This window comes from Mus musculus, chromosome 1 (assembly GCF_000001635.26).
Source record: "Mus musculus strain C57BL/6J chromosome 1, GRCm38.p6 C57BL/6J".
In the NCBI taxonomy this organism is placed as follows: Eukaryota; Metazoa; Chordata; class Mammalia; order Rodentia; family Muridae; genus Mus; species Mus musculus.
Genome location: NC_000067.6, coordinates 14,745,983 through 14,771,622, shown reverse-complemented (window position 1 = coordinate 14,771,622; position 25,640 = coordinate 14,745,983). Strand labels below are relative to the sequence as shown.

The 25,640-nt window shown below is 43.5% G+C and overlaps 1 protein-coding gene and 1 long non-coding RNA gene across 6 annotated transcripts in view; one reads left to right on the top strand and one right to left on the bottom strand.

Annotated features, from left to right (window-relative positions):
* The window catches only part of Gm9947, a 37,336-nt gene extending 21,700 nt beyond the window's left edge, over positions 1-15,636 (bottom strand). For both annotated transcript variants that reach the window (XR_003947744.1, XR_865195.2), the window contains exon 1: positions 15,386-15,636. This is a non-coding gene — a long non-coding RNA (predicted gene 9947). The remainder of the gene's footprint in view (positions 1-15,385) is intronic.
* Msc (musculin) lies at positions 15,534-18,279 on the top strand. Of its 4 annotated transcripts, none has more exons than XM_011238348.2 (3): positions 15,534-16,504; positions 17,081-17,117; positions 17,298-17,389. In XM_011238348.2, exons 1-2 carry the CDS (start codon positions 15,875-15,877, stop codon positions 17,102-17,104), a joined length of 654 nt encoding a protein of 217 aa, XP_011236650.1. In that variant the 5' UTR covers positions 15,534-15,874; the 3' UTR covers positions 17,105-17,117; positions 17,298-17,389. The 4 variants fall into 4 exon arrangements, with proteins under 4 accessions (XP_011236650.1, XP_006495521.1, NP_001347739.1 ...); NM_001360810.1 differs by having other exon boundaries at positions 15,657-16,393; positions 17,298-18,277; XM_006495458.3 differs by lacking the exon at positions 17,081-17,117 and having other exon boundaries at positions 17,298-18,279.
* Positions 18,280-25,640: the final 7,361 nt, after the last annotated feature.

Sequence of the window (25,640 nt, the reverse complement as noted above, 5' to 3'; positions counted from 1 at the left end):
ATTGCTGACTCTCTAGTTCCAATTCTTCCTGACTCGCTGAAACAGCCCTATAAAACGATATGTAGCTTGGCAAGAGGGTTTGCCATGAGACTTGAACTACTTAGCAAATGCAGACGTTATATTTGAATTACAGTGAATGAGTTACTTTGGCCTCACACCCAAGGCACATGCTCCAATCAACATTCTTAGAGTCCTGAGCTTTACTGGATACTCATTTTCCTAATAAAAACAATACCTCCATTCCTACAAATGGGAACCCTGAAGTTTCTTCTCCCTCTGAGAAGTTAGTTCAGCTATTCCCAAAGTCCTCGGATCATTCCAGTCTCCAAACCAGACTAGCTTGTGGTAGCCAACAGGGCAAGGCTTAATTTTAGTGAATGCCAAGAAAAGGGAATTCAGAAAGGGCAGGTGACTTGTCCACAATGGTAGCATGGAGGTTCTAGTGCCAGTTAGTGCTCACTGAGGATATACCCTCAAAGCCAGAGGCACTCACATCCTTGAACTTCAAGCAATAACCAGAACATTTCATCCAGCAGTTACTACCTGTAACTCTCATTTTTTCAAGAACCTATGAGAATCCAAGCATCCCCATCATTGCATACATGGAGGAAATTCAGGCAAAAAGAAAATTGTGTAACCCACAATCACAATGGCCAGGGCATGTGTTCTAAACTGCCATGACATAATTGATCAGAAAGTCACAAAATAGCTGCAGGGGTTTCATCCATTGACAGTGTGCATGATGGCTCTGGAGCTCTCTGTGCTGCTGAATACATGGGCATATAACAGTGCAGCTTCTGTTATTTCTAAGTACCTCATTGGGTGGGATATTGAATGTCACTTCAGATAATGCAAGCCTTAAAGCCTGTCAAATTGAGACAGTCCGTGCACCTGCACCCAGCTGTCCACTCCTGCAGCAGTTCTGGGCAGCTGTCAGTGTTCCCATTCTTTCCCACATAGCAGAGAGTATCAAGCTACATGTCAAAAATGTCCTGCTATGTCCGAAGAGAAAATAAGATGGCAGACATTAAATAAGGCAGCCTCGTCACTTTCTATGCCCTCGACACTTAGTCAGGAAATTACGAACTGTGCAAAACAAGGTCTTGGGAATATGTGTATTAAGGTTACATAGTATGGGGATTTTGAAGAGTAAAATGTTCGTCAAATCTTAGTGTCTCATATCTGTATCTGAATGTGCTTCTGTATGTGTATGGGTATGTGAGTCTCTGCAAGGTCAGCAGAAGGTAGTAGAGAAGAGGAGAAAAGAATCCAGTGGCCATTCTTTACATACTCCACCCTGCCCTGTCTCATGCTGACAGACGGGCTGAACGATTTTACTTAGCATTGCTTTCTTCTGAGTAGTTTCTTTTTACACCAATGGGGAACACTACTGAGTATTTTCTGTGACATCTCAATCACTTTGTCCTGTGTTGTAGATGAATTAAGGGAAATCCAGGTAAAACCGCCTCTGTAATACAGGGTTCATGACCAGAACGCAGGAAAGTCAGGACAGTTCTGAAACACTATGAGAATATCAATGGAGGAATTAATCACCATATCTCCTTGGCTTAATTGGTTTTCTCATTAATAGAATGAAAATAATTGGGATTACTACATCACGTATTGATTGGATGTATGAAAATGACGTTTTTTTTAAATCACAGTGGGAGATGTGTGTTGTCTAGAAAGTTACTGCAAGGGTTAAAGAGCAAGATAGAAACTAAACATATTTTGTTTATTGTTATTCGCCTAGAACACTTTACAAAAGGCTTAAAGCATGTCACTTTGTAGTCACAGACACCAGTGCTTCAGCCAATGCCTCCAAGTAGCTCTCGGTCTTGGATGCTGGAGTGAAACCTTTGCAGACACAGCTGTCCTTAGGCTAGCCTCTATTGCTGGAATAATTCAGCCTTTGCCATGGGAAACCTAACCACAGAGAAGCTGCAGAGGAAGAGGGAGAGACAAGAATGAAAAGCACAGGAGTGTGGTTTGCCTCCACAGGCGAGAGAGGTAGACAGACAGTGCTGGCATTCATTGCTGAATCCCAGTAGGTAGCTACCTCCTGGTTTCTTGCCTTCCACTGACTCTTTTCTAAAGTGTATGTGTGTGTGTGTGTGTGTGTGTGTGTGTACACTAGACAACAACACTAGGTGCTACCCTCAGGAATGTTGCCTGCCTCCTCTGAGGTTGGATTTCTAGGTGCCCTAGAATGTACTGATTAGTCTCCTCTACTTGACCAGAAAGCCCCAAGGATCGGCTGCTCTCTGCCTTTCTGATGCTGGAATTGCAAATGGACTGCCATGCCTGGCATTCTCACTTGGTAATCTAGTTTGTGTTGTATCTCTGTGATAGATGCCAAGAACATCAAAGAGTTTGTTTTGTCTTATACTTCTACATCACAGTCAATCCCTGAGGGAAGTCAGGGCAGGAACACAAGGCAGAAACATGGAGACAGGAAATGAAGCAAAGACCAAGAGGAATGGCGCTGCTCAGCTTGCTTGGTCCCCATAGCATTATTTTAAACATAAGGGTAATTTCAAGAGTGGCACCTGCCAGTGGACTGGGCCAGCCCACATCAATCATTACCCAAAAACATGCCAGAGGCCAATTTTATGGATGTGTTCTCTCAGTTAAGATTCTTTCCCGATGATCTTTGTTTCAAGTGGGAGAAAAACGAAAACCAGTTCATGTGGAATGCAGGAGCTAAATTCAGGTCTTCATGCCACAGGGACACTTCCTCAGCCCTGACCTAACTCCTGAACACTAGGAAAGCTGAAACTTCAGAGAGTGGGTGAGCATGGGACCATTGGTCATTCGTCAGTATTCATCTCATGGGAGCAGGAGAATTAGCAAACGGTGAATGTCCTGTGGGTTGAACTTCATGATGTGAAGATATACATCAGAATTCAGAGCTATGCAGGGTAATATCAAAAAAAAAGTACCTAAAAAGTCAACTTTTTTCAAGTAAAACAGCATTGAACACTGTTAAGGACAGGAGAGGTGGCTCAGTGGGGAAGGCATAAAGATACCCAGAACCCTCATGGTAAGTGGGGTGTGGTTATATTTGCTTTAAGACCAATGCTAGGAAAGCAGAGATGGGCATTTGAGAGAGAGAGAGAGAGAGAGAGAGAGAGAGAGAGAGAGAATGCTGCAGTGAACTGAAGCCACATAAAAAGGAATGGACTAACAAAATCCATTCACTGCATGCAGTGATGGTTTGCAACCATGCACTTCATTTTCCACTTTAAGAGACAAAATTATTTATTAAAATAAAAGTGTCTGCCTAAAAGCTACCACTACTGCTGCTTGGTCTTTTCACCCATTTCTTTTTACATTTGCATAAAAGATAAAGGGTGAGTGTATGTCACAACACTATAGTTTTGGGTTATGCTGTGTATAAAGAAGACACTGCATGTCCTCCACAAGTGAAAACTGTGAGAATAGAAGTATGAAGATGCAGATGCATGTGTCATCGAAAGGAGGGCAGTTATGTTGCTGTGACGTCAAGTCAGAGACTTGGGTGCACTTAGGGTTTGGTGGGGAAAAAACAGTAAAGCAGGACATGAAGAGAGGCCACAAAGTTGAAGAGAGCTATATCAGTCTCTCCATATTAGTAATTACTTTAAATATAAGTGGATTCAGCTCTCCTAGTTAAGAAAATAATTCGAGGCTAGAGAGACAGCTCAGTGGTTAAAAGCACTGACTGCTCTTCCAGAGGTCCTGAGTTCAATTCCCAGAAACCACATGGTGGCTCACAACTACCTGTAATAGGATCCAATGCCCTCTTCTGGTGTGTCTGAAGACAGCAATAGTGTACTAACATAAAATGAATAAATTAATATTTATAAAGAAGAAAAGAAATTAGAAAACAAGAACACTTTTACGCATTGAAATATTTAAGCAACAATCAAAGTGTATGTTCTCTATAAAAGTCTTAATTTAAACCCAAAGAAACGGAGATTGCTAAGAAGTTACAAGAGACAAAGGATAGCATATGTTTGTAAATACTGACAAACAATAACCAGTATAATAATTAAAATATTGATTCAATTAAAAGATCATCCAATATGCAAATTAAAACATATAGAAATGAAAGAAGAGATATTTGTACAGTAACCTGGGTATGCTAATAATAGAAAATGTAACATACAGAGGATAACTAAATGACCTTCTGGCTCAATGGCAGCCTGTCTTTCTCCAGAAGATAAATGGGAAATAAGGGCCTAATAGGACAAGAAGCCAAGTAGACCCAACAGACATATACAGAACACTACTAATAACAGAATATATGTTCTTCCCAAGAGTCCATGGAATCCTTTGCAGTAGAGACTACATTAAAAATCAAATTACATATCAATATATTTAAAACCATAACTCAGCAAGTATATTCTTCAATGAAGTTAGAAATCTGAAACTCAAAATTGTGGAAATTTAACAGTTTTAAACAACAACTGATTAAAGTAGAAATTAAATTTAAAAGGAAGTTAAAATACACTTAACAGAAAAGTGCAAATAAAAGCACACTATGTCAGAACTTATGCCACACAGAAAAATCAGTGCTAATGGAGAAATTCATTGCCATAGGCACATGCAAACAAATGGTTAGGGCTGCAGCTAGGTGGCAGAACGCTTGTTTAATATTACCTCAGACCTGACTTGGATCTCCAGAAGCTCCAAATTTAAAAACACACAACTTCACAACTTAATGAGCTAGAGGCATGAGTGAACCCGAAGAAGGAACAGAATAAGAAATATTAAAGACTAGAGCAGAGATCACTGAAATCAGAACCAGAAACGTAGCACAGAAAATAAATTACAGGTTTTGGTTTGGGCTATGCAGTGTGTCCAGATGGAATGTCATGTCCTCAGCAATTGACAGTGCTGAGAGAAGAGCTTAGGAATATCCATTATTTTATGTGATATTGAAATGAAGATCATTAATGTGCTATCAGTTCAAGTCAGAATTGTATGAACTTAAGTGGCTTGGTGAAACCAGACACTGGTCCTTTGAAAAGATCAACAAATATGATATAGCTTAAGCTACATGAATAAAGGGGGGAAAAGACTGTAATTACTAAAATTAGAAATGAAAATAGGTGTTACTATTGATTGTGTGGAAATAATGAAATTATGAGTATATTGAAAACATACAAGGACTGAAAAGAACACAAAGGCAAAACAAAGTCCTGGAAATATAAAATAAGCAAGAATAAATCATGAAGAAACAGAGTATGTCAATAGATCTATATCTTATTAAAATATATTGGTAATAAAACAAATACCTGAATCTCTAGGTTCCACTTATGAATTATCAAATATTAAGGGACTATGACTCATCCCTCTCTAATAGTTCTGTTATTGTTGATGTTGGGTTGTTGTTATTGTTGTGTTGTTTTATAGAGGATGCAAAGCTTCCTATTTCATCCAATGAGGGATAAGTATCACTCTAACCCCAAACCCAACAGATGTTCCTAAAAGAAAGAACTATTGGTAAATACCTTTTATGCACAATGCTGTATAACTTGCAATAAAATGGTAACAAACCAAATTCAATACCATTCCAGACCATGAGCAAGTAAGATTAATTCCTGGAATGCAAGGATGCTTCAACTTTGATTAATGTTGAGGATAGAAAATAGAGAACTTCTAGAAAGCAAAACTAATAAAGAATGAGCAACCGACTCAAAATTGAGCAAAACACTGAATAGACATTTTCCTCTAGAAGATAATACAAGTGGCCAATAATCACATGAAAAGATGATCAACATTGAAAATCATTAACAAAATATAAATTAAAGCTAAAATGAAATGGAGATTTCTAAAAAGTAAATACAATTGAAAATAGAGCTACCGTATGACCCTGTTATACCACTCCCAAGTGTTTATGCCAAGGACTGTAAGTCACCATTCCAGCATACTTACAAATTCGTATGTATAGATACACCACTCATACTGGCTAAGAAACAGAACCAGCCTACATGTCCATCAACAGATAAATGGACAAGGAAAATGTTGTATACATACAAAATAGAATATATGCAGCCATGCAAGAAAAATAAAATTGTGACATTTGTAGGAAAGTGGATGGAACTTGAAATCATTATGCTAAATGAAGTAAGCCAGACTGAAAAAGGCAAGAAGTAGATGTTCTCCTCTCATCAACAGAGTCCAGATTTAAAATCACATCTATGTATGCATATATGTATGTGTTTATGTGTTATTGAACTAGGAAGTGGTTCAAAGGAGGAAAGAAGGAGTTATTAAAGGAGGTGGAAATAGAGATGCTACTAGTAAACACTCAATAGAAAAGCAGAAGAGAAGAGCACCTGAGAGAAGGAAGAGAGGAAGTAGCTGGAAGCAGCGGGAAGAAAGGAAGAAGGTAATAGAAAATAATCACTTATGAGGATTTTGTAATGAAAACCATCACCTATAATGCCAATCACAAAAAGAAGAAACAAACAAACAGATAGTCAGACAGACAGAGAGAGAGAAACAGACAGACAATAGACAGACAGACAGAGGAGGATAGGGAAAGACAAAGAGACAGAAAGACGGAAAAAATAAGGATGGGAGGACAATACCGAGCACTCGGAGAGGCCAGGAATAGTACCTGAGCCTTCCAGACTTTGAAATCTCAGAGCTCACAGGGAATTGGGGTCACAGTGCAGAGGACTCTTGGAATGTTGTAGAGAATCCTTGACCTGAGTTCTGCTCTGACTCTCTCAGCCTCTGTGATAACCCATCCTGACTGTCACCCTGACTGGATCTGGATGAGACCAGCCTCTGTGGGCATTTCCTCATTAATCAGAGTAGGAAAATCTGTGTTGCCCCAGGCAAGGAGAGCCAGGGGCATGAAGCTTCTGCTTGGCCCGCCCGAGATCTTACTGGGAGTTAATCTCTCCTGTTCCTAAATTCATCTACTCTATCGCTACTACTGTCATTGTCACAGCTGACGCCATCCCTTGCTGCCATCAGAATCCAGCTTCTCCAGCTTTCCAACATGGGTTCAAGATCAGTGGCCCTCAGGAATCCTCCAGGCCTTCAGGTTGGGACTGTAATATCCAGCATCATGGCTGGACAAGTTCACAGTTCCTCTTATCTCCAGTGTGAAGACAGCCATTGTTGTCCTGTTCAGCCCACACACTGTAGGTTGATCTAATAATATATAGTACAAGGTTATTATATGTTCTTTCTACTCATTCATTGCTCCTCTAGAGAACCCTGACTAAACGTGTGTGTGTGTGTGTGTGTGTGTGTGTGTGTGTGTGTGTGTGTGTATGGCACATCATACTATTTCTAAGTAATTTATCTGCATCATAGAACAAAGATAAATAATATTCATGGGAATACAAAATATCCAGGACCAAGTAGGCAAGTTTCACTGCCTTGCATTTAACTAAAAGTTACCAGGGAGGCAAGGAAAGAATAAATTATAGCCCGTAATTAAAAGAAATACTTATTTACATTGACCCAGTCTCAGGAAAACATGTGGGCCTGCCAGGGCCTATCTGGACCTGCCTCTCCATGGTACCTTCCTTGTCTAGAGACCTATAGTTTCTCTACACTTACAGGATCGTCTTTTTCTCCTGTATAGAAAAGAATTCAACTTGCAGATGTTCCTGCCTGGAGCCAATCCAAAGGACAGACATTCACATTTTGTTCCGGGTGGCCCAGAGATGTTTGTTTGTTTGTTTGTTTGTTTTTTAACATGTCACCTTTTGCCTTTTTAATTTTCCATTTTTCCATTCTGTTTCTCAATGCTGTTTTAGAGCACAGGGAAAGCCTCCAGTGTAGTTACACCAGAATTCAACTGGCAGTCCTCCCTGCCTGTCAGCTCCTCTCTCCCCTTCACTAACACTGCTTAGCTTGATTGGCTTTCACACCTCTGATTACTGCCCATTTTCCTTTGACTGTCCCTCTCTTCTCTCTTACCATTTAAATACATGGACATTATAGGGCTCTACAACTGACCTTTTCTTTTTAATCTATGCTAGTTGTTTTTGGTTTTTTTGTTTGTCTGTCTGTCTGTTTATTTATTTATTTACTTATTTATTTATTGGTTTTTCGAGACAGGGTTTTTCTGTATAGTCTTGGCTGTCCTGGAACTCACTCTGTAGACCAGGCTGGCCTCAGACTCAGAAATCTGCCTGTCCCTGCATCCCAAGTGCTGGGACTAAAGGCACGTGCCACCACTGCCTGGCTGCTAGTTTTTAAAATAAGATTTTTCATGTCAGGGCATCCATGAAACTTTATGAAGATCCAGAATTCCTCTCACCTAAAGAAACACCATTTAAAGGTTGATTTCATGTTCATAAGAAGAAAACAGGTTTGTCTGGCTTTAACAATAAATGCAATTCTTCAATTACTTATTTTGTGGCTGTTGTCATGCACACTATGTACATAAAATAAATAAACAATGTTCTCTCAGGGCTCTTCCAGTTTGTGAGACATGTGCTCATGGCTAAGTGTCAGCAGAAGAGTAGACAGAACATGTAGACATAAACTCTACAGAACATGTAGACAAAGGACAAGCAATGGCTTGAGTGTAGCTTCCATTAACTACTATTTGCTGATGGCACGTGGTATTCGTGTGCTTGCATCTTCAACCATCCAATATGTAGGAGGCTCCTTTCCTGAGCAATCAGACCTGGGAACACAAGATGCTCTCTGCCATCACTGACCTTACACTTTAATTTTTTTGTGTTGTTTCTAACACTTCTTTCTTTCTTGGAGGAAATGGCTAAGCCGCAGTAACCAGTAACCTAAGGACAGAAATATGAAACAGGGCACAAGACTTACTCATCTCTGTTTTCAATAACCTCCTCAAGCTCTCCTTTGAGAGTGAAACTGAAAAAGAAATATAGCACAGCATGCTTTTTGTTAGTTTCTTCTCATCTACTCCATGAGAGCGTCCTCTGGCATGGGGAGCTTTTCTAGTTTTTATGTGATTTTCCATGGAGCATGAGCCATGAGTGAAGGAGCATGAGCCCGGTGTCAGAGCATTTCTAAAGTGTGAGTCCTGTGAACACAGCCCAAGTCATGGGAGAGAAGACACAGAGGAAGGGACCACTGTAGGGCAAATGAGGCTCAGACTGACTAGTAACTGACCTGGTATAGTGCCCTACAAGGACTGGAGTTGTGCATAGCCATTCTGGACCCTCAACAAACAGACTGTTTCCAGACAACACAGGCAACATGTTCCCAGAGGCTTAGCAGATAGTGAAAGGTAGGTTGGGTAGTGACTGCAGAGGAGAACCAATGTCCAGTACTTGCCACATGGTAGGGCAACATTTCCTTCCCAAGTAGTACACAATTTTATCAAGCAAGACTTGAGACTACACACTGAACACTGAAGTATTACAACTTCAAGAAATGGTTCAGTAACTATTTTCACACTTCCAATTACTGTCAATAAAGTCAAAAGTACTTAAAAAGGAGGAATTCCCCCAGAGATGGGACTTTCTTAGCTTTTGCCTAAGAGTTTAAAGGCTTCTTTAAAAGATTTTTTAAAATTAAATAAAGAAATAAAAAGATTGTTCTCAGACCCAGGAGCCAAAGCTGTCACAAAGCAGCTCATCTTTCAGTATTCCCCACCATCATTCTTGCTGTTCCAAAGGCTCAAAAGCCTTGGGGACTTCATTTCACAGGCATCGTCTAAGGGACTGGAATTCCTTGGCAGGCTAATCCTGTAGGCAAAGTGATGTACAGAAAACACTCAGCTTTTGGAGTTTGAAGCTCCCTAAAATCAGAAAGATTCTGCTTTAAAAGAAACAAACAAAACTATTTCCAACACTGTTTGAATCTTTAGGCGTCATTACAATGGAGGAGACCATCAATGGGCTACTTTGCTTATATTTTCAGTTGAAGAGAAAATCAGGTATGAGACACATCTCCCTGTCCCCAACTAACCACTCACCATTTTGTTATTATTTATTTTGGGTAAAGGGTTTTTTTGTTTGCTTATTTTTATTTATTTTTGTTTTAAGATACTGTCTTACACAAAGCCCAGGCTGGCCTTAAACTTGTAATCCTCCTTCCTCAAGCTACTGGGTGCTGCGACGCCATGGTTAGCGTCGTCTTCATTCTTTATCATATGTGTGTTCTTAATTTACATAGTTCTTCTCTCTCTCCAGACCTTCTCACATTCCTTGCCATGCTCCCTGTTCTTTAACAATTATTCCTACAAACACACGGATAAATATAAAACTACAATATGCTAGATCCATTTAATGTGGCTCCCATGTGTTTTTAGTGATGAGCGGCCCTGGGGAAGACTGATGCTCCCTCTCTCAGCAGCTGTTAATTGCCTGTTGTACCTAATCTAGGGGTGGAACAGTGAGAGATACCCTCACCCACATATGGATCTCAACTAGTATGGTCATTATTCAGGTCTTGAGACTGATTATGTCATAGATTCCAGCCATCGCCCCTGTCAGATCTCATGGCTGGTGACCTTCTGAAGGCAGCCATTCACAGGAATAGTTCCCTCTGGTGCAATGACAGCAGCAACAGCAGCAGCAACAACAACACAAAGGCTGACTTGAACCTGGAGCGGGCACACAGCTTCTAGTCCAGTTTCCAAAAAGGACGTAAGCCTGTGGAGACCTAAGCATAGCCCTGTGCTAGGCAGCGCAAGAATCCAGCAAGTGCCTGGAATACCACATGAAGATGGTAGCTATGGCCTACCTTTCATCTTCCTCTCTTGGGACTTGTACTTGCATGCAGGTGTTGTCCTGAGAATGCCAACAGCATGACACTGTAGACCTGGCTTTGAGGATTATGAACCAAAATTTACATCTGCAGTGCATGTATGTGTGGGCATGCATGTGCGCGTGTGGTATGTGTGAATGTGTGTGGTATGTGTGGGTGTGTGTGGGGTGTGGGGTGTTGTGTGTATGTGTGTATGAGAGAGATAGATGTATGTTGTGGTATGTGGTATGTTTGAGTTTGTGTGTGTGTGTGTGTGTGCTTGTGTGGGGGATGTGGGGTCTGTGTATGTGTGTAGTGTGTGACATGTGTATACATGTGCATGTGTGTGTGGTATGTGTATGTGTGTGGTGTGGTATGTGTGTATGTGTATGATGCATGATTAGTGTGTGGGATATTTGTGTGTGCATGTATATGTGTGTTTGTGTGTGGTATGTCGTGTGTGTGTGTGTGCATATGGTGTAGTATGTGGTATGTGCATGTGTGTGTGTGAAGCATGGTGTGGTGTGTTTGTGTGTGTGTGTGTGTGTGTGCGCGCGCGCGCGCGTGCACGCGGTGTGTTTCTATGCTTCTCTGTAATTCCCTACCAGAAGTGTTTGCTTGCCCTTGGAGCTGCAGAGTTACTTATGGTTAGGTGCAGGTGCTGAGATGCAAGAAAAGTGAGACCAATGTTACTTCTTTCTACTGTGCACTGCCTCTCAGGTGTTTCCTTCAGAATGTGCCCTTCCAGGAGCCAGGAGTCAGCTTGACAAATGCCTTGCCACAGCAAGCTGGAGGCTCAGCTCCTGGCTGCATAGTGAATCCCAACCTTAGTCATACAGAAGAAATATAAGTTTTATCAAAAATTCAAATAATTCTTAAGTTTTCAACAACAACCTTATAATTAAAAGGGTGACATTTGCTGATTGTATTTTACTTCCAATCGTGTACCATGCTTGGTATGTTGATGAAGCATTTTCCATTTTTTCATTCATTTACATCTTCAATATTCAATGTATTGGACACGGACCTGGACTACTTGAAGCTACTCTGCAAACACTCAGTAGTAACCAGTGCGGTGTCTTTTACGTAGCCCGCGAATGCTCTTAAATTTTCATTTTTTTCTAGATCAAGGTACAGTCGTCGAAATGTATGTGAAATTCTTCCATCCAATGGGACAGAACAGGATAGAAAGAGGCTATGGACAGAAGCATCTCTAAGACTCATATAGGAAGAGGACCGCCCACCTAGATACATTCCCCATAAGAGTTTAGTCTGCAACTGCATACTGTATGGTTTTCATTTGGCCACAGAGAATAGAGGAGTCCCACCCATCCCCACCCATCCCCACCCATCTCCAGTGGTTTATACCAAGGACTTGCTGCAGAGCAGGATGGGAGGTGACAATGACTGTGTCTGTGTTTTCTGTACATGTCACCCCAGCTACAGCTCCCTTAAAAGCTCTGCATTTTAAATATTCTGTAACATAAGGGCTTCTTGGTACTCTACCCCACAAAGTTGCCCTCCTGTACACTCCAATATTTTTTAATCATGACATCAAGTCATTGAGGGACTTATTCACCCCCCCCCTTTATGTCCAGTTTGGAAAGTAAGTAAGAATTGAAGAAGTGCTTCTGTTTTGTAGTGGGGGGAGGGGCTGGAGTGGGGAGAAAGTTTCCAATGAAGTCCCATGTGCCTTTCTATCAGTGAGAGCCCTTATGGGAGAGGTGGAAACTGTTTTGGGATGGGATAGTAAACCTTAAACATCTTAGTGCTAGTTAGAGCCCAGAGCAAGCCCTGATCCTGGGGGGGGGGGGGTGGGGGGGGCCGCAAGCATTTCCTTCTAAATAGACAAGGTTCTAGAGGAATAATAGAAGTTAGCACTACGTGACCTTCTGCGACAATTCTTACACAGGCAGCTGCTCCCAAGCTTCCTTTCTCATCACAAAAAGTTAACAAGGGCTGGGGGCATAGTTCAGTGCTAAAGCATTTGTCTGATACATGCAAGGCCTAGGTTCTAGGTCCAGAATTACATACGCATAATATTCTCTCTCTCTCTCTCTCTCTCTCTCTCTCTCTCTCTCTCTCTCTCCTCTCACACATACATGTTATAAATAAATAGTTTCTATTTCAAAATTATATATATGTATATATACATATATATATATATGCATATATGTGTATGTATATTTTTCAATAGCTGAGTATAGTGATGTGTCCTGGCAACCCTCACACTTGGGATGGTGAGACAGAAAGACTGTCCTACCTGTATCCAGCCTGGAATATGTAAAAGGCACTAAGTCAACCAGGGATATATAGCAAGACTTTGACTGAAAAACATTAATAAGTGAAAGGAAATTACCAAAAGTAGGCAGCAAGAAAACAAGAATGAGGAAATATAATAAAACATATTAATGTTATTTTATAATTTAGTATCAATTGCCCTCACCACTGCACAGTTAAAAGAAATATGGTTGAAAACATCAAGACTGACTATAAGTGATAGACCATAGTATGTGGCTTTTACAAGTCTATAATTTTTAAATTATAGGCAAGGAGAATTGACTTCAGAGTGCTTTATTAATGGAAAAATAAAGACATTACCGTTCACCTACAATATGCGGTTACATCAAAACAGTGGGAAAATATAGGCACTCAAGAAAGCTGCGCTGTGCTGTGCTCTCTGGGCTTTCAGGATGCTTCGAGGAGAAGGAAAGTCAAGCACTGCCAATGTGTGAAGAGGAACAAATGCTGGATACTGCAACACAGCCCAAGCTGCAGCTGCTCACTACTATGGAACGCAGAGGTGGTCCACTCATCTCCCTCTCACATCTGAGGCCAGAAGAAGGCAAAAGGACAAAGTCACAGCCAGACTAGAAATAAAATGCTCACAAAAATGAAAGAGAAAGGAGAGTAGGATTCGTAAAGGTGTGCAGAGAGGTTTCTTTCCCAAGAGCTGGGTAGTCAGTCGGTAGTCAGTCGCAGTGAAGGGACAGGACAGAAGGGAAGCCTGGGAGGAGAGGAGAAGGAGGGTTCTCCGGAGGATACAAGGAGGAGAAAGCAGCCTTAATCCTCAGCGCTGAGGTTGGGCAGTTTGGGGAACTGTTTAGAGAAATGCCGCATACCCCCACCATTAATCTTTCCTAAGGAAAAGCTTTGTTCTGCACCTGTATAAACAACCCAGATTTTTAAAACCTATATGCCTGCCCCTAATGTGTGAGAGTATGTATTTATAGTGATAGCTTCAAGTCATCTATATGTAACACCTCTGCCTTCCATCTTTCTGCCTGCACCCCCATCTCCACCCCGCCCCCTTTTGCCTGGCCAGGCTTGCCTACAGTCAAGTTTAAGCAATCCAAAAACAAAACAAAACAAAAAAAACAAAACAAAACAAAAACAAAACAAAACCCAACTCTCTGCCAAATACAGCTGCGTTTCCCCAACCCAGAAAATCTGAGAGCAAAGGACTTTTTTACTCAAATTGTCTCACGATGAGAACCTCTCTTACCCTACCCCCAACCAAAGACAAAAGGTACAAGAAAACTTCAGGAACGGTAGCAAGTAGGGGTGGTTGTACACAATACCCCTAAGTGGGAGGTATCGCCTTGAGACAAGGTGGAGGGAAGCCTGAAGGGCCGAATCAACCCCTGCCAGCCACCTGCTATGATACTTCAGGCTCAGGGCTCAGCTATTTGTTCTGCTGTAAAGACTAGAATTTGCTAGGCAGCTTCTGCATCCGCGTATCTGCTTGACCCACTCTCATCTGGAACCTGTGAGAGGAGAAGTACAAGAAGACAACAGAGTGGAACAGAAAAGAAACTCAGCTTCCTTCTGCTCAGCCAAGGCAGTCAAACCCCAACCCTTTAAGGGCACCAATTCCTCCGTCTGGAGCACAGCGGGAGTCCCGGCTGACACCTGTCTGTTTGTTAACAAAGCCCCTCAGCTTGAGCACACTTGGCCTGCCTTCCACCTTGTTTTGTCTGCTCTGGGGTTGGGGAAGGCAAGGTGTTTTGTTGTGACTTGAAATGCAGCACAATTCTAGGGGCTGCTTGGTAGTCCTTTGGGTTTTGGTTGTTATTGGTCTTTCTTTGCTTTGCTTTTCCCCTTTCCTTTCTCTTTAATTTTGGCAAGGCAACTGTGCTGACATACTATTCTGCATCCAAGAACTTGCTCTCAAAGCGTTGGGTCTGAGTCCAAACCTTAATCACGCGGAGGAAATCTTACAACAGTGGAAAATAACATCTCTTGATGTGTAGGTTAGGAGGCTTGTGGCTACTGAAATGCTACAAACACACAGATTCCTGATCCCACTTATTTGCTCTCCCAGTGATTTTGCAAGATGGACATCATAACATGTAAGTTTCAGAAATTGCTTGAAGATGAAACAAGACAAAGTAGAAAAAAAGCGCTGCCATGTGAACTATAAAAGCGGGGGCGGAGGGGGGATGGGGGTCAAGAGATGGGTCATTGGAGCTGCTCCTTAGTTTTTGCTCTTTCTCTGTACTCGTTCTATGAAGCCTTGGATAAGCAAACACACATCTTGAGTAATGAACTTGAATGACAGGTCCCCAGGAACACACTGGGAGACAAGCCGCACTGGGCATGCTCAGATTCTTCAGTTCCCACTAAGACCAGCTGCAGGTGAAAATGGAATGAGTAGGAACAAGGTCTTTTCTTTTTGTTCCCAAATCTCACTTACCTCGCACAGATACTCTGAGGGTCAGTCGTGGGCGTAGAGGCCTAAGTCTTTGCTTTGCGCGCAAACATTCCTTGCCCCCGCCCCGCTAACCGCAGGGTTCAGGGGGGAAAAAACGATCCCCACCCCTTCCACGCCCCTGCCCCACCTCTTGTCCCCCTTTCAAGCCCCCTCTACTTTGCCGAGGGGGAGGGGGGTGGCTTTTCCCTAAGAGTACAGATAAATAGTCCTGTCAAAAGGCTCAGCTCGCGGCTGTACTTTTGGATCCGGAGTCAAGTTCAGCAGAGCCCTGGGCTACAGGGTCAGCAGCAGATCGCGCCCACTCCAGGCGCCCAGCTCACAGGGGAGCCTCAGTGCGGAGGCAAGCCCTGGTCTCTGGTCCTCCCCTGGGCTCTCCCACACCCCATCCTCTGTCAGAGAGAAGAAGCCAGAGAAAGCGAGACTGGCCGGGGAGGAGAAAGGCGCGCGCGCGTGGGCGCCGGGGAATAGGCGATGTCCACCGGCTCGGTGAGTGACCCCGAAGACTCGGAGATGAGGGGGCTGCAGAGGGTCTACCCGGCCCCGGCCTCCAAGAGGCCGCCCCTGCTCCGCATGGAGCGCGGTTACGGCTCGCCCAGCGACATTTCTTCTGCGGAAGAGGAGGACGGTGAAGAGGAGCCCGGCTCCCTGGGAGCCGCGGGAGGATGCAAGAGGAAGCGGCTCCGTGGGGCTGACGCTGGCGGCGCAGGTGGCCGCGCAGGCGGTGCGGGGAAGAAGCCGCTCCCGCCTAAGGGCTCGGCCGCAGAGTGCAAGCAGTCGCAGCGGAATGCGGCCAACGCCCGCGAACGCGCCCGGATGCGCGTGCTGAGCAAAGCCTTCTCCAGACTGAAGACCAGCCTGCCCTGGGTGCCGCCCGACACCAAGCTTTCCAAACTGGACACGCTGCGCCTGGCTTCCAGCTACATCGCGCACCTGCGCCAGCTGCTGCAGGAGGACCGCTACGAGGACAGCTATGTGCACCCTGTGAACCTGGTAGGGATGCTGCGCTCGAGGCCGGGGGACAGCAGCCCAGAGCGCTACCCGGGCCCAGGGCTGGCTCGGCCCCAGACGAAGAGCCAAGAGGGGAGGTTTCTGGAACCAGTGGTAAGGAATCTGGTTCAGTGACCTCCGAATCAAGGCAAGAGGAGCCAGCCATTTGCTGGGAGAAAATCATCCAGCCATCTGAAAATGTCCTGGTCCTTTGCCTGGCGACTGCTATCTGTTAACACCCTACTTCTGGGATAAAGTGTGGCTTCCCACTTGGGAGTATTTCTAAGTTTTTAGGCCAAGTTGGAAAAACAAAACAAACCAACCAACCAAACAAACAAAAACTCAGTTGCCCAACTTTTTCCAGACAACAACCTAGCAGGGTTGAATCGCCAGTGCTGCTTTCTTTAAAGGGGGAAGGGGGAGATTGGGAGAACCTAACTTTTTTAAATAAACGTTTGAGTGGTTTAAACAAAAGAAAACACTAATGCAACATAGTTTTCCTGGACGCGACTGTCCGGAAAGTCCCTGTCTAACCTGCCAGCTCCATGAGCTTGGGAAAGATCTCATCCAAACCTATTTAAAAAGGAATGCAGCGTGTGTGTGTGTGTGTGTGTGTGTGTGTGTGTGTGTGTGTGTGTGAGGGAGGGGGACATTAAATCACAGAATTCTAAACTCTCGCCCTTTTCACAGAAAAATCATGTGGGCAACCCATGAGGAAAGCATGAAGGTACGCTGTCGCTCTCAAATAATCAGTAACCAGTAGGATTAAAAATCTAATCAAAGGACAAGACACACACATTTCCAGAACGCTAATAAAAGCGAGGGACCGCCGGGATTCCCTTGGGAAAGTGGTTTCATTTTGTGATCGTTTCTCCTCCGTAACTGATGCTCATTTCAATTTTTTCAGACGTGGCCATTCGTGGTCTCTGGACGCCCAGACTCTGACAGCAAAGACGTTTCTGCAGCCAACAGGCTTTGTGGAACTTCCGCTTAGAGGGACAGGGCAGTTAGATGGATTGTGGTAAACGCAAAGGACTGGGCCAAGGAAGTCCCACTGGATTCTGGACCTTCTCCTTTCCCTGGGCCTGTGAACAAGACAGGAGACAAGTGTGGTTTGCCCTCCTGGAGCGCAGGTGGCCATGGGTGCCCCAAATCAGTGCAAACTTCTGTAACCAAAGAAAGCCCAGTTTCAGGGGAAGAATACGTGGACCAGGTAAAAACCTAGGGCTTTAGCTCTGATCACAACCCCCTGCCTGCTATCTGAGTCCAGTGCAGAAACGGGTTGGTTTTGAAGCTAATCTTGATTGCCTTGTGGTTGATGGCAAGGTCCTGCACAGCCAGGTCCTTCTGTGACCGTGGATGAGAGCTGTTTCCCAGCACTAGAAAGAAGGCCGGCATTAGAGCTCTTCGGGGGCCTGTCACTAAGGGCAGTGTTGCTACAGACAGTGGCATACTCTTCCTGGGCAGGACATGTTGAGGTGGAGACATTAACTCCAGGTGCTGGTTTTGCTCGAAATCTCTGCAGACTGGGGTTCATTTCCTGAGTTCCCTCCTCTGTTTAATCAGTGTTGGGTCTCCATTCAGTGAGTGCAGCTTGTTTATGGGGTCTCAGCTCCTTCCCACCCACACTGTCCCCTATTTGGGGACATGTGCTTCACCCCTCTAATTGTCTCACCCTGCCACAGCATAGCCTTCTGTGGGGTTCCTGGTCTTTCAGGGATGTACTATTCTTCCTGGTCCAAGGACTGTGTGTGGTGGGTGGCTGGGGCTAGGGCTGGTCTCTATTATACTGGTTTCTACCCAGTACATGGTGCTTAGTGGTCCTGGCAATGCTGCACTATCATGGTAACTAACATATGTAAATAAATTTATTTTTTATGGACAAAACATGCATTGTAAAAGTTCTTCCTAAGGCCGTTAGGTGTGGAAATCAACTATAAATATGTAGGACTTTCCTCTCTCAGTTGGCTGTCATTATGTAGGAAGGATGGCAATGTTTAGTCAGATTTCCAATATCTCTTTCTCATCACCACTCCGTATACAGACATATATGAGAAGCTCGCTATGTAAGCGCAGCCGCCACTGAATTCACAATCCTCTTCATGCTGCCCCGTTAGTGCTGGGATTACCAGCGTGGTTGCCAGAATGAGCCACCATATCAAATCAAAATACTCCGTGTTTCTGATCTTTCCAGAGTCGCCCCTGGAAAGCAAGAACTAGAAGTCTGGTAAAGGTGAAACAATTGGAGGTTAGGGTTGCCTAGGGGTTGGGGGTGGGATACAAACACATCTAAAATAAATATAGTAGTTAATTAATAATTTTCAATCCTCATTACTCTGCCTCTATGTGTTTCTGTGTTCGTTTCTCTCTGTCTTTCGTTCTCTCTCTTTCTCTCTCTCTCTCTCTCTCTCTCTCACTCTCTCTCTCTCTCTCTCTCTCACACACACACACACACACACACACACACACACACACACACACACACATACCTTCTCCAGCCTGACCCATACCCTACTATTTACAAGGGTAAGTCCTCCATCCCCACACTCTGGAGTCCACAGCTCTTAGATCTGGCCGGTAGAATAAAGCTATAGGAATTCTATCTATATTGTACTCTGCCCCTCCCTGCCCCGAAACTGCTGTTCAATCCCACCACCACAATTTTGGCATCATGTCCTGTTTTGTTTTTTTTTTTTTTTTTTGTTTTGTTTTGTTTTTCCAAGAGCTACAAGGTCTGTATTCTTTGTCAGCAGACACTCTGAAAACAAAACCCATTTTTTTTTAAGATTTATTTATTATTATATGTAAGTACACTGTAGCTGTCTTCAGACACACCAGAAGAGGGAGTCAGATCTTGTTACGGATGGTTGTGAGCCACCATGTGGTTGCTGGGATTTGAACTCTGGACCTTCGGAAGAGCAGTCGGGTGCTCTTACCCACTGAGCCATCTCACCAGCCCCCCCATTTTTTTAGAGCATTGTAAAAGTGTGAAGGATGAAAGTACCTAAATATCTGCTAGACTGAGATTCTGCCTGTGACTCCCTAAAATCACCATTGAGAAAACACAGCTGGATTTTTGTTAAGAGGTGAGATGGGCTGGGTGACATGACTTCTTGTTTTGAACTAAACTAACCCAAACCCCAGAGAACCATCTCCTGACACAGTTTCTGGAGCTTGTGTTCACTCCAGAGAAGGCTGGTCCGTCCTGGGCTTAGTTAGGAGCTGGAGGTTGAGAGGTGACATTGGTTTTTCTGTGGCATCATGGGCTTTCAGACAAAAGGGAACCCAAAATGACTAATGGCAAGAACCTCAAGCATGCTGGGTAATTCAGGTGTGAGGTCTGAACAGCAGAGGACCAGCGTCTGCTGTAGACCAGATCTCAGTGAAGATGATCTCCAAAGGTTCCAGCAAGCCTGGCCCCTTCTCACTGCCTGCTATGATGTTTAAGAACCAATGTTATCTGGTGTAGTGACTGACTCACACATTGTCAGCTAACACAGAAGGATTGTCCTGAGTATAAAGATCACACAGCCTCAGAAAGAGTGTCCCTGTCTTAAACAAAGTTTTAAAATACAAAGTAAGGGTGTTTCCAAGAAGATTCTTACTGAAGAGTAAGAGGAAAAGGATTGCAACCCCAGGGGGATAAGAACTGCACAGGAAGATGAACAGAATCAGTTAACTTGGACTCTTGTTGAGTATTGGACCCTTTGTGCTCTCAGAGACTGAACCACCAACCAAAGAGCACACATAGGCTGAGCAGAGCCCCCTCCCCCAGCACATAAGTAGCAGATGTGCAGCTTGTTGGCCTTCATGTGGGTCCCGAACAACTGAAGCGAGACCTACCTCAAAAGCTGTTGTTTGTTCATGGGATATGTTCTAGCTGGGCTGCCTTGTCTAATCTCAATGAGAAAGGATGTACCTAGCCCTGCAGAGACTTGATGTGCCAGGGTGGGGGGATACCAAGTGGAGCCCCATCCTCTCAGAGGAGAAGGGGAGGGGATAGGGGAAGATTTTGGCAGGGTGTAACCATGAGGGGGAAGTGAGCAGTGATGAATCCTAAGAACTATAACGTTTCTTAACATGGCGGAAGAAGGAGAAGGCAAAAGGATTGCCGTGAGTTCTAGTCCAACATGGACTACAGCATAAGACCCTGTCTCAAAAAACAGACAAACAAATGAACTTAAAAAATAGTGTGCAGGCTAGTTTTATGCCAATCTGACACAAGCTGAACTCAACTGAAAGGAGGAAACTTCCATGGAGAAAATGCTACCATAAGATCCGTCTGTAGAACATTTTTTTTTAAATTAGTGATTGATGAGGGAGGGTCCACTGCACTGTGGGTAGGGCCATCCCTGTGATGAAGGCCCTGGGTTCTACAAGGAAGCAGGTTGGGCGAGCCATGAGGAGCAAGCCGTTAAGCAGCACCTTTTCATGGCCTCAGCAATAGCTCCAGTCTCCAGGTCTCTGCCCTGTGTGAGTTCCTGTTCTAACCTCATTAAATAAGCAATAACTATATGGAAATATAAGCCAAGTGGACCCTTTTCACCCACACTTGCTTTTGTTCACCATATTTCAACAGAGCAATAGTAACCATTACTGGAACAGAAATGGTTGCAAGTTGTAGGTTATTGCCATGACAGACATAGGCATGTGTTTCAGAGAGGATTGTGGGAAGACTTGAGAGCTCTGGGATAGAAAAGCCATTGAGCTGAGAGCTCTGTAAACTGTTTTGTGGGAACATGGAAGATAAGAATGTTAGGACAAGTGCAAATGATAGAGGCTTGGCTTGTAAAATTCCAGGAGATTTGAAAGTCACTATCAGAGTCATTACGAATCTATGGTTTTGGTCAGCTGGGGGCTGAAAAATTGTCTGTGATTAACAAGAAACCAGAACCACTAAAGTGAAACTTTTGCTTTATGGGGGTAGTTGACACTGCTCAGATGGAGCCGAGAAGTTAGTGGTGGTTAAGGAGAAACCTCGTTTGGAAGACTTCCTCAGAGTAAGCACACAGAAGCTGTGCTCTAGAGGCTGCCAAGGATGTACATCCTGCTGGCTGTAGATCTCAGTAGTGTAAGAGTCACCCAGGCGGTACTGGTTTTGAAGGCATGCAGGAGTCATGAACAACATTTGAGACTTGGCAGTGTGAGTGGTCAGAGTGGGCCATTGGAGAAGATGCTGCCTCAGTAGCAGTTGGAACCCCAGGATTGAAGGGGTCACGGAGAGAAGTTGAGGCTTGGTACCATAAAGAGACCCCAGGAGAGGCTATTGGTGAAAGTGCAACCCTGTTGCAGCAAAGATCCCAGCATTTTGGAAATGCCAATACCATGGAATGACCACCAAGAACAGCAGCAGCAGTGGAGTGGAGTCAGCAGGAAGGTAGAAGACAAGCTGTGTCTTCTGCAGAGGGTAAAGCCCAAGAAGTGACCCGGGCCTCTTAGAAGGACCCAGAAGATTGTAAGTCAATACCAGACATTGGGCATCGAGTAATTTACACAGCTAAGATTTGTTTCTATTTAGATTTGACTATAACGGTGACCCAATTCCTCCCTCTTAGAGTAGGGAATTTTTTAACTTATTTTAAAAATTATTTTTACAAATAAGAGATGTTGAAATTTAATGAGATTTTGAAATTTTACCAAGACTGGATTTTAAAGGAGACTGAATTGTTAAATGTTTGAGTCTCTAAAGACTGTGAGACTTTTAAATTTGAAATGTTAATATTGTAATGTTGATATTTACTTGTGATCTTGGGGGCTCACCAGAAAGGAAAGGCTATGGCTTAACAGATATGTGTTTCTATATCAAGTTGACAAAGGATCAATTGTGCTTGATAAATTTATGTCAACCTGGTATAAGCCACAGTCATGTGAAAGTAGGGAATTTCAACTGAGAAAATGCTTCCATAAGATCCTGATGTAGGGAATTCGTTATTAGTGATTGATGAGGGAGGGCCCAGCCCATTGTGGATGGGGCCATTCCTGGGCTGGTGGTCCTGGGTTCTATGAGAAAGCAGAGTGATCAGGCCATGATGAGCAAACCAGTAAGCCTCAGCTCTCCATGGCCTCTGCATCAGTGCTTGCTTTCAGATTCCTGCCCTGTCTGAGTTCTTGACCTGACTTCCTTCAGTGATGAACAGTGATAACATGGAAGTGCAAGCTGATCCTTTCCTTCCCAAGTTGTTTGGGCCATGGTAATAGTAGCAGCCATAGTGACCCTGGATAAGATGAATAAAAGCAGAAATTCCTCAGACCCATATTAGAATTTAAGTGGTTTATTGCACTACATGCAGCAAATGTAAATTTATTCCTTCTAATCTCAGTTTCTTCATCTGAACTGGGCCAAAAGAGTGGTTCCGGAGCAAGCACTGGAGCATGGTCCAGCAACTGCAATGCTTATGTAGTCAGTAACACTGGAAAAGCTCACAAGGAGAGGAAATCCGGAGGCAGGGGCAAGCCTTAGGGGAGAGGACATTTAATAGTTCAGTCTTTAGAATAGACCCAAAGCCAGGTGGGTGCTACAGCCTGCCATCTCACTCTCTCGGAGGCTGGAGAAGAAAGATTATAAGCTGACCACTTTCCAGAGCTGTAGCACATTAGCTTACATAGAACAAAAACTCACAGGGGAGTGAGTGGGTTCAGTGGTGGGATTGCTCTTGTAACAAGTGTCTCAAAGGAGCAAACAGACCCACAAAAGAAGTTACATTGAATACTGACAATAGTAAGAATTTGGATAAATAAAGAAATGGAGCAGACTTTCAAAGATCAATATTTAAAATGGGTTATTTTCTCGTAATTTTATTCTCAGGGTGCCCCACAAACAAGCACACAGACTTTCAACCCACTGACTCACATGAACACTATTGCGATCATGTCCTTTGAATTCACTTTTAACAGTAGTCTGTATGTAATTCTGTAATCGATACAGAAGAAAAAAAATCTCAAGAATTTTCTGCCTCATGGATTTAGTGAAAAGTTTCTAGCAAGATATAGTAATAAAGGTGAGAAGTGGAACTATAGCTTAGAGTCATAGCTACTGCTCAGTGAGTGGTCAGGAACCACTGAGCTCAATCCACAGCAGTATATGAGCATGGGTGTCTCATATACCTGCAATTCCAAGGATGCATCAGGAATTCAGTCATCCCCAGCTACTCTGGGTCTTCAGAATGAACAAACAGAATGTAACAAAAAATTCCAAACAGGGAAAAATAAAACAACAAAGAAAACCAAAGATAAAAAGGAGGAGTTCCATTTCTCATAAGCCCTAGATTAAATTGCTGAATCTCTAGGGCAAGAGTTGTCATGGAGAACCTCAAAGTTGTCCTTTCTTTGCCACTATGACTCAAGCATGCTGTGTCCTTAGAACAAAGGAGGGAGAGAGAGAGAGAGAGAGAGAGAGAGATAGAGAGAGTTGGAGGGATTGAGGGAGGAAAGACAGAAAGACAGACAGACAGATATCCCAAAACTTCCTCCACTCCCACCTGCCATCATTTTCTTTCAGAGATATGAATGAGAAATGCAGAGGTGGGGACTGGGAACTCCGCAGAGGGTTTTGGAGGTTAGGCAGACAAAAGGAGCCCACCTTTGGGATACCACCATCTTGATTCTGCTCTGAGAGCAAAGGGTAAAGGCTGGTGGTGTTAAAGTTGCTGAACGACAAGGGATGAGTAAACTGAAAACACTCAGCTGGGGGCTTTCTAAGGGACCAGAGCTCTTTGCTATTGGTGGAGCAGCGATGGTGACTCATCAGATGAGACCAAAAGTCCCTGTCCACAGACTCTTCCTAAGATGAGTGTTTCAGAAGAAGTAACCTTGGCACTGTAATTTTGAAACATTGGGCGTACCTTGGTCCTGGATGCTCAATTGATTTTGTATATAATCTTTTGCTCTGGGCTTCAAGGTTTTTGTTTTTGTTTTTTGTTTTTTCATTTTAGTCTGGTGGCTCCTTCAACAGACAGCAACAACAGTGATGTTTTGCAATTTTAAAGGGATTTTTACAGGCACAAGATTTTTGTTTGGTTTGGTGATAAACATGTTTCATCAAAGAGTAGGAAAAAAAATCTCCTTTCCGTCAAAAGAAGAACTGAGTGGAACACATCAGATTTTAACAGGTACCAGGAGGGAATTTTGCTTGACTCTCCTGGAAGATGTTAAACTTATGACTCAGAAAGTCAACTTAGTCATAGTTAGCAAAACCAGGTAAACTCACAACTGCCTTCTCACTTCCAGGAATCTAGTATGTGGCTCCTTTTGTAACCAAATGTCTGGCTGTGTCTTCTTTTAATGGGACATCCCTTCAGTATAGACCTATCCACTGGGGCAAACAGGGGTTGCATCTCTGCACTTGCCACTGAAAATGTATCTTTCTGTATTCTGGAAGTTTTAGGGGCTATTTTTCTTTTCTCTCCAATAGTGAAACTTGCTACAGAGAAATCTTTGAATGCATGACTTTTAAAAAATGTCCAGAAAGTAAACAGAGGAAGAAATCAGTGTATCCCAGAAAACAATTAGCACGGGAGCTCTGATTCCCATGAGGCTCCAGCCTTGTCCTCTGCCTGTGAGATCATTGCTGTTACTCAGACAGCTGAAGCAGAAGAGTTACCTGGGCTACAATGTAAGCTTAAGTTTAGCCTGGACAACTCATTGAGACCCTTTCTCAAAATTAAGAGTAAGAGGGCTGAGGTCAGCTAGCAAGATGGTTCAATGGGTAAAGCCTAATAATTTGAGTTGGTCCCCAGAACCCACATGGTGGAAGGAGAGCATTAATTTCCTTAAGTTGTCCGTTATCCACTGACCACCAACAGTGTACTGTGTCATGTGTGTGCCAACTCACACCACACACACATATGCATGCATGCACATGCACATACACATACATGATAGATAGATAGATAGATAGATAGATAACATAATAAAAGAGATGTATGAGGATGTAAGTAAACGGTAGAGCAACTGCCTAGCATGTATAAAAACAGCCATTGTTCCCTTTGACCTGAAAAGATTCTATTTGAAACAGCTTTAGAATCTTCATGGCTTGGAGAAGAAGAACCTAGGGACAATTAACAGCAGGAGTTTGCCTTTGGGGGAAAACACACACAGTATCTGATCTTAGCAATGGATGGAGCAGAGAGTGGGTAGCAAGACACTTCTGCCTTTTCTTCTGCTTCGATTGTTTTAAAAGAGCTGTGCTCCACACTGTGCTATTTAATGGGTAAGGTATAGAAGCAGCCTAGATGGCCATCAGCATGTGACT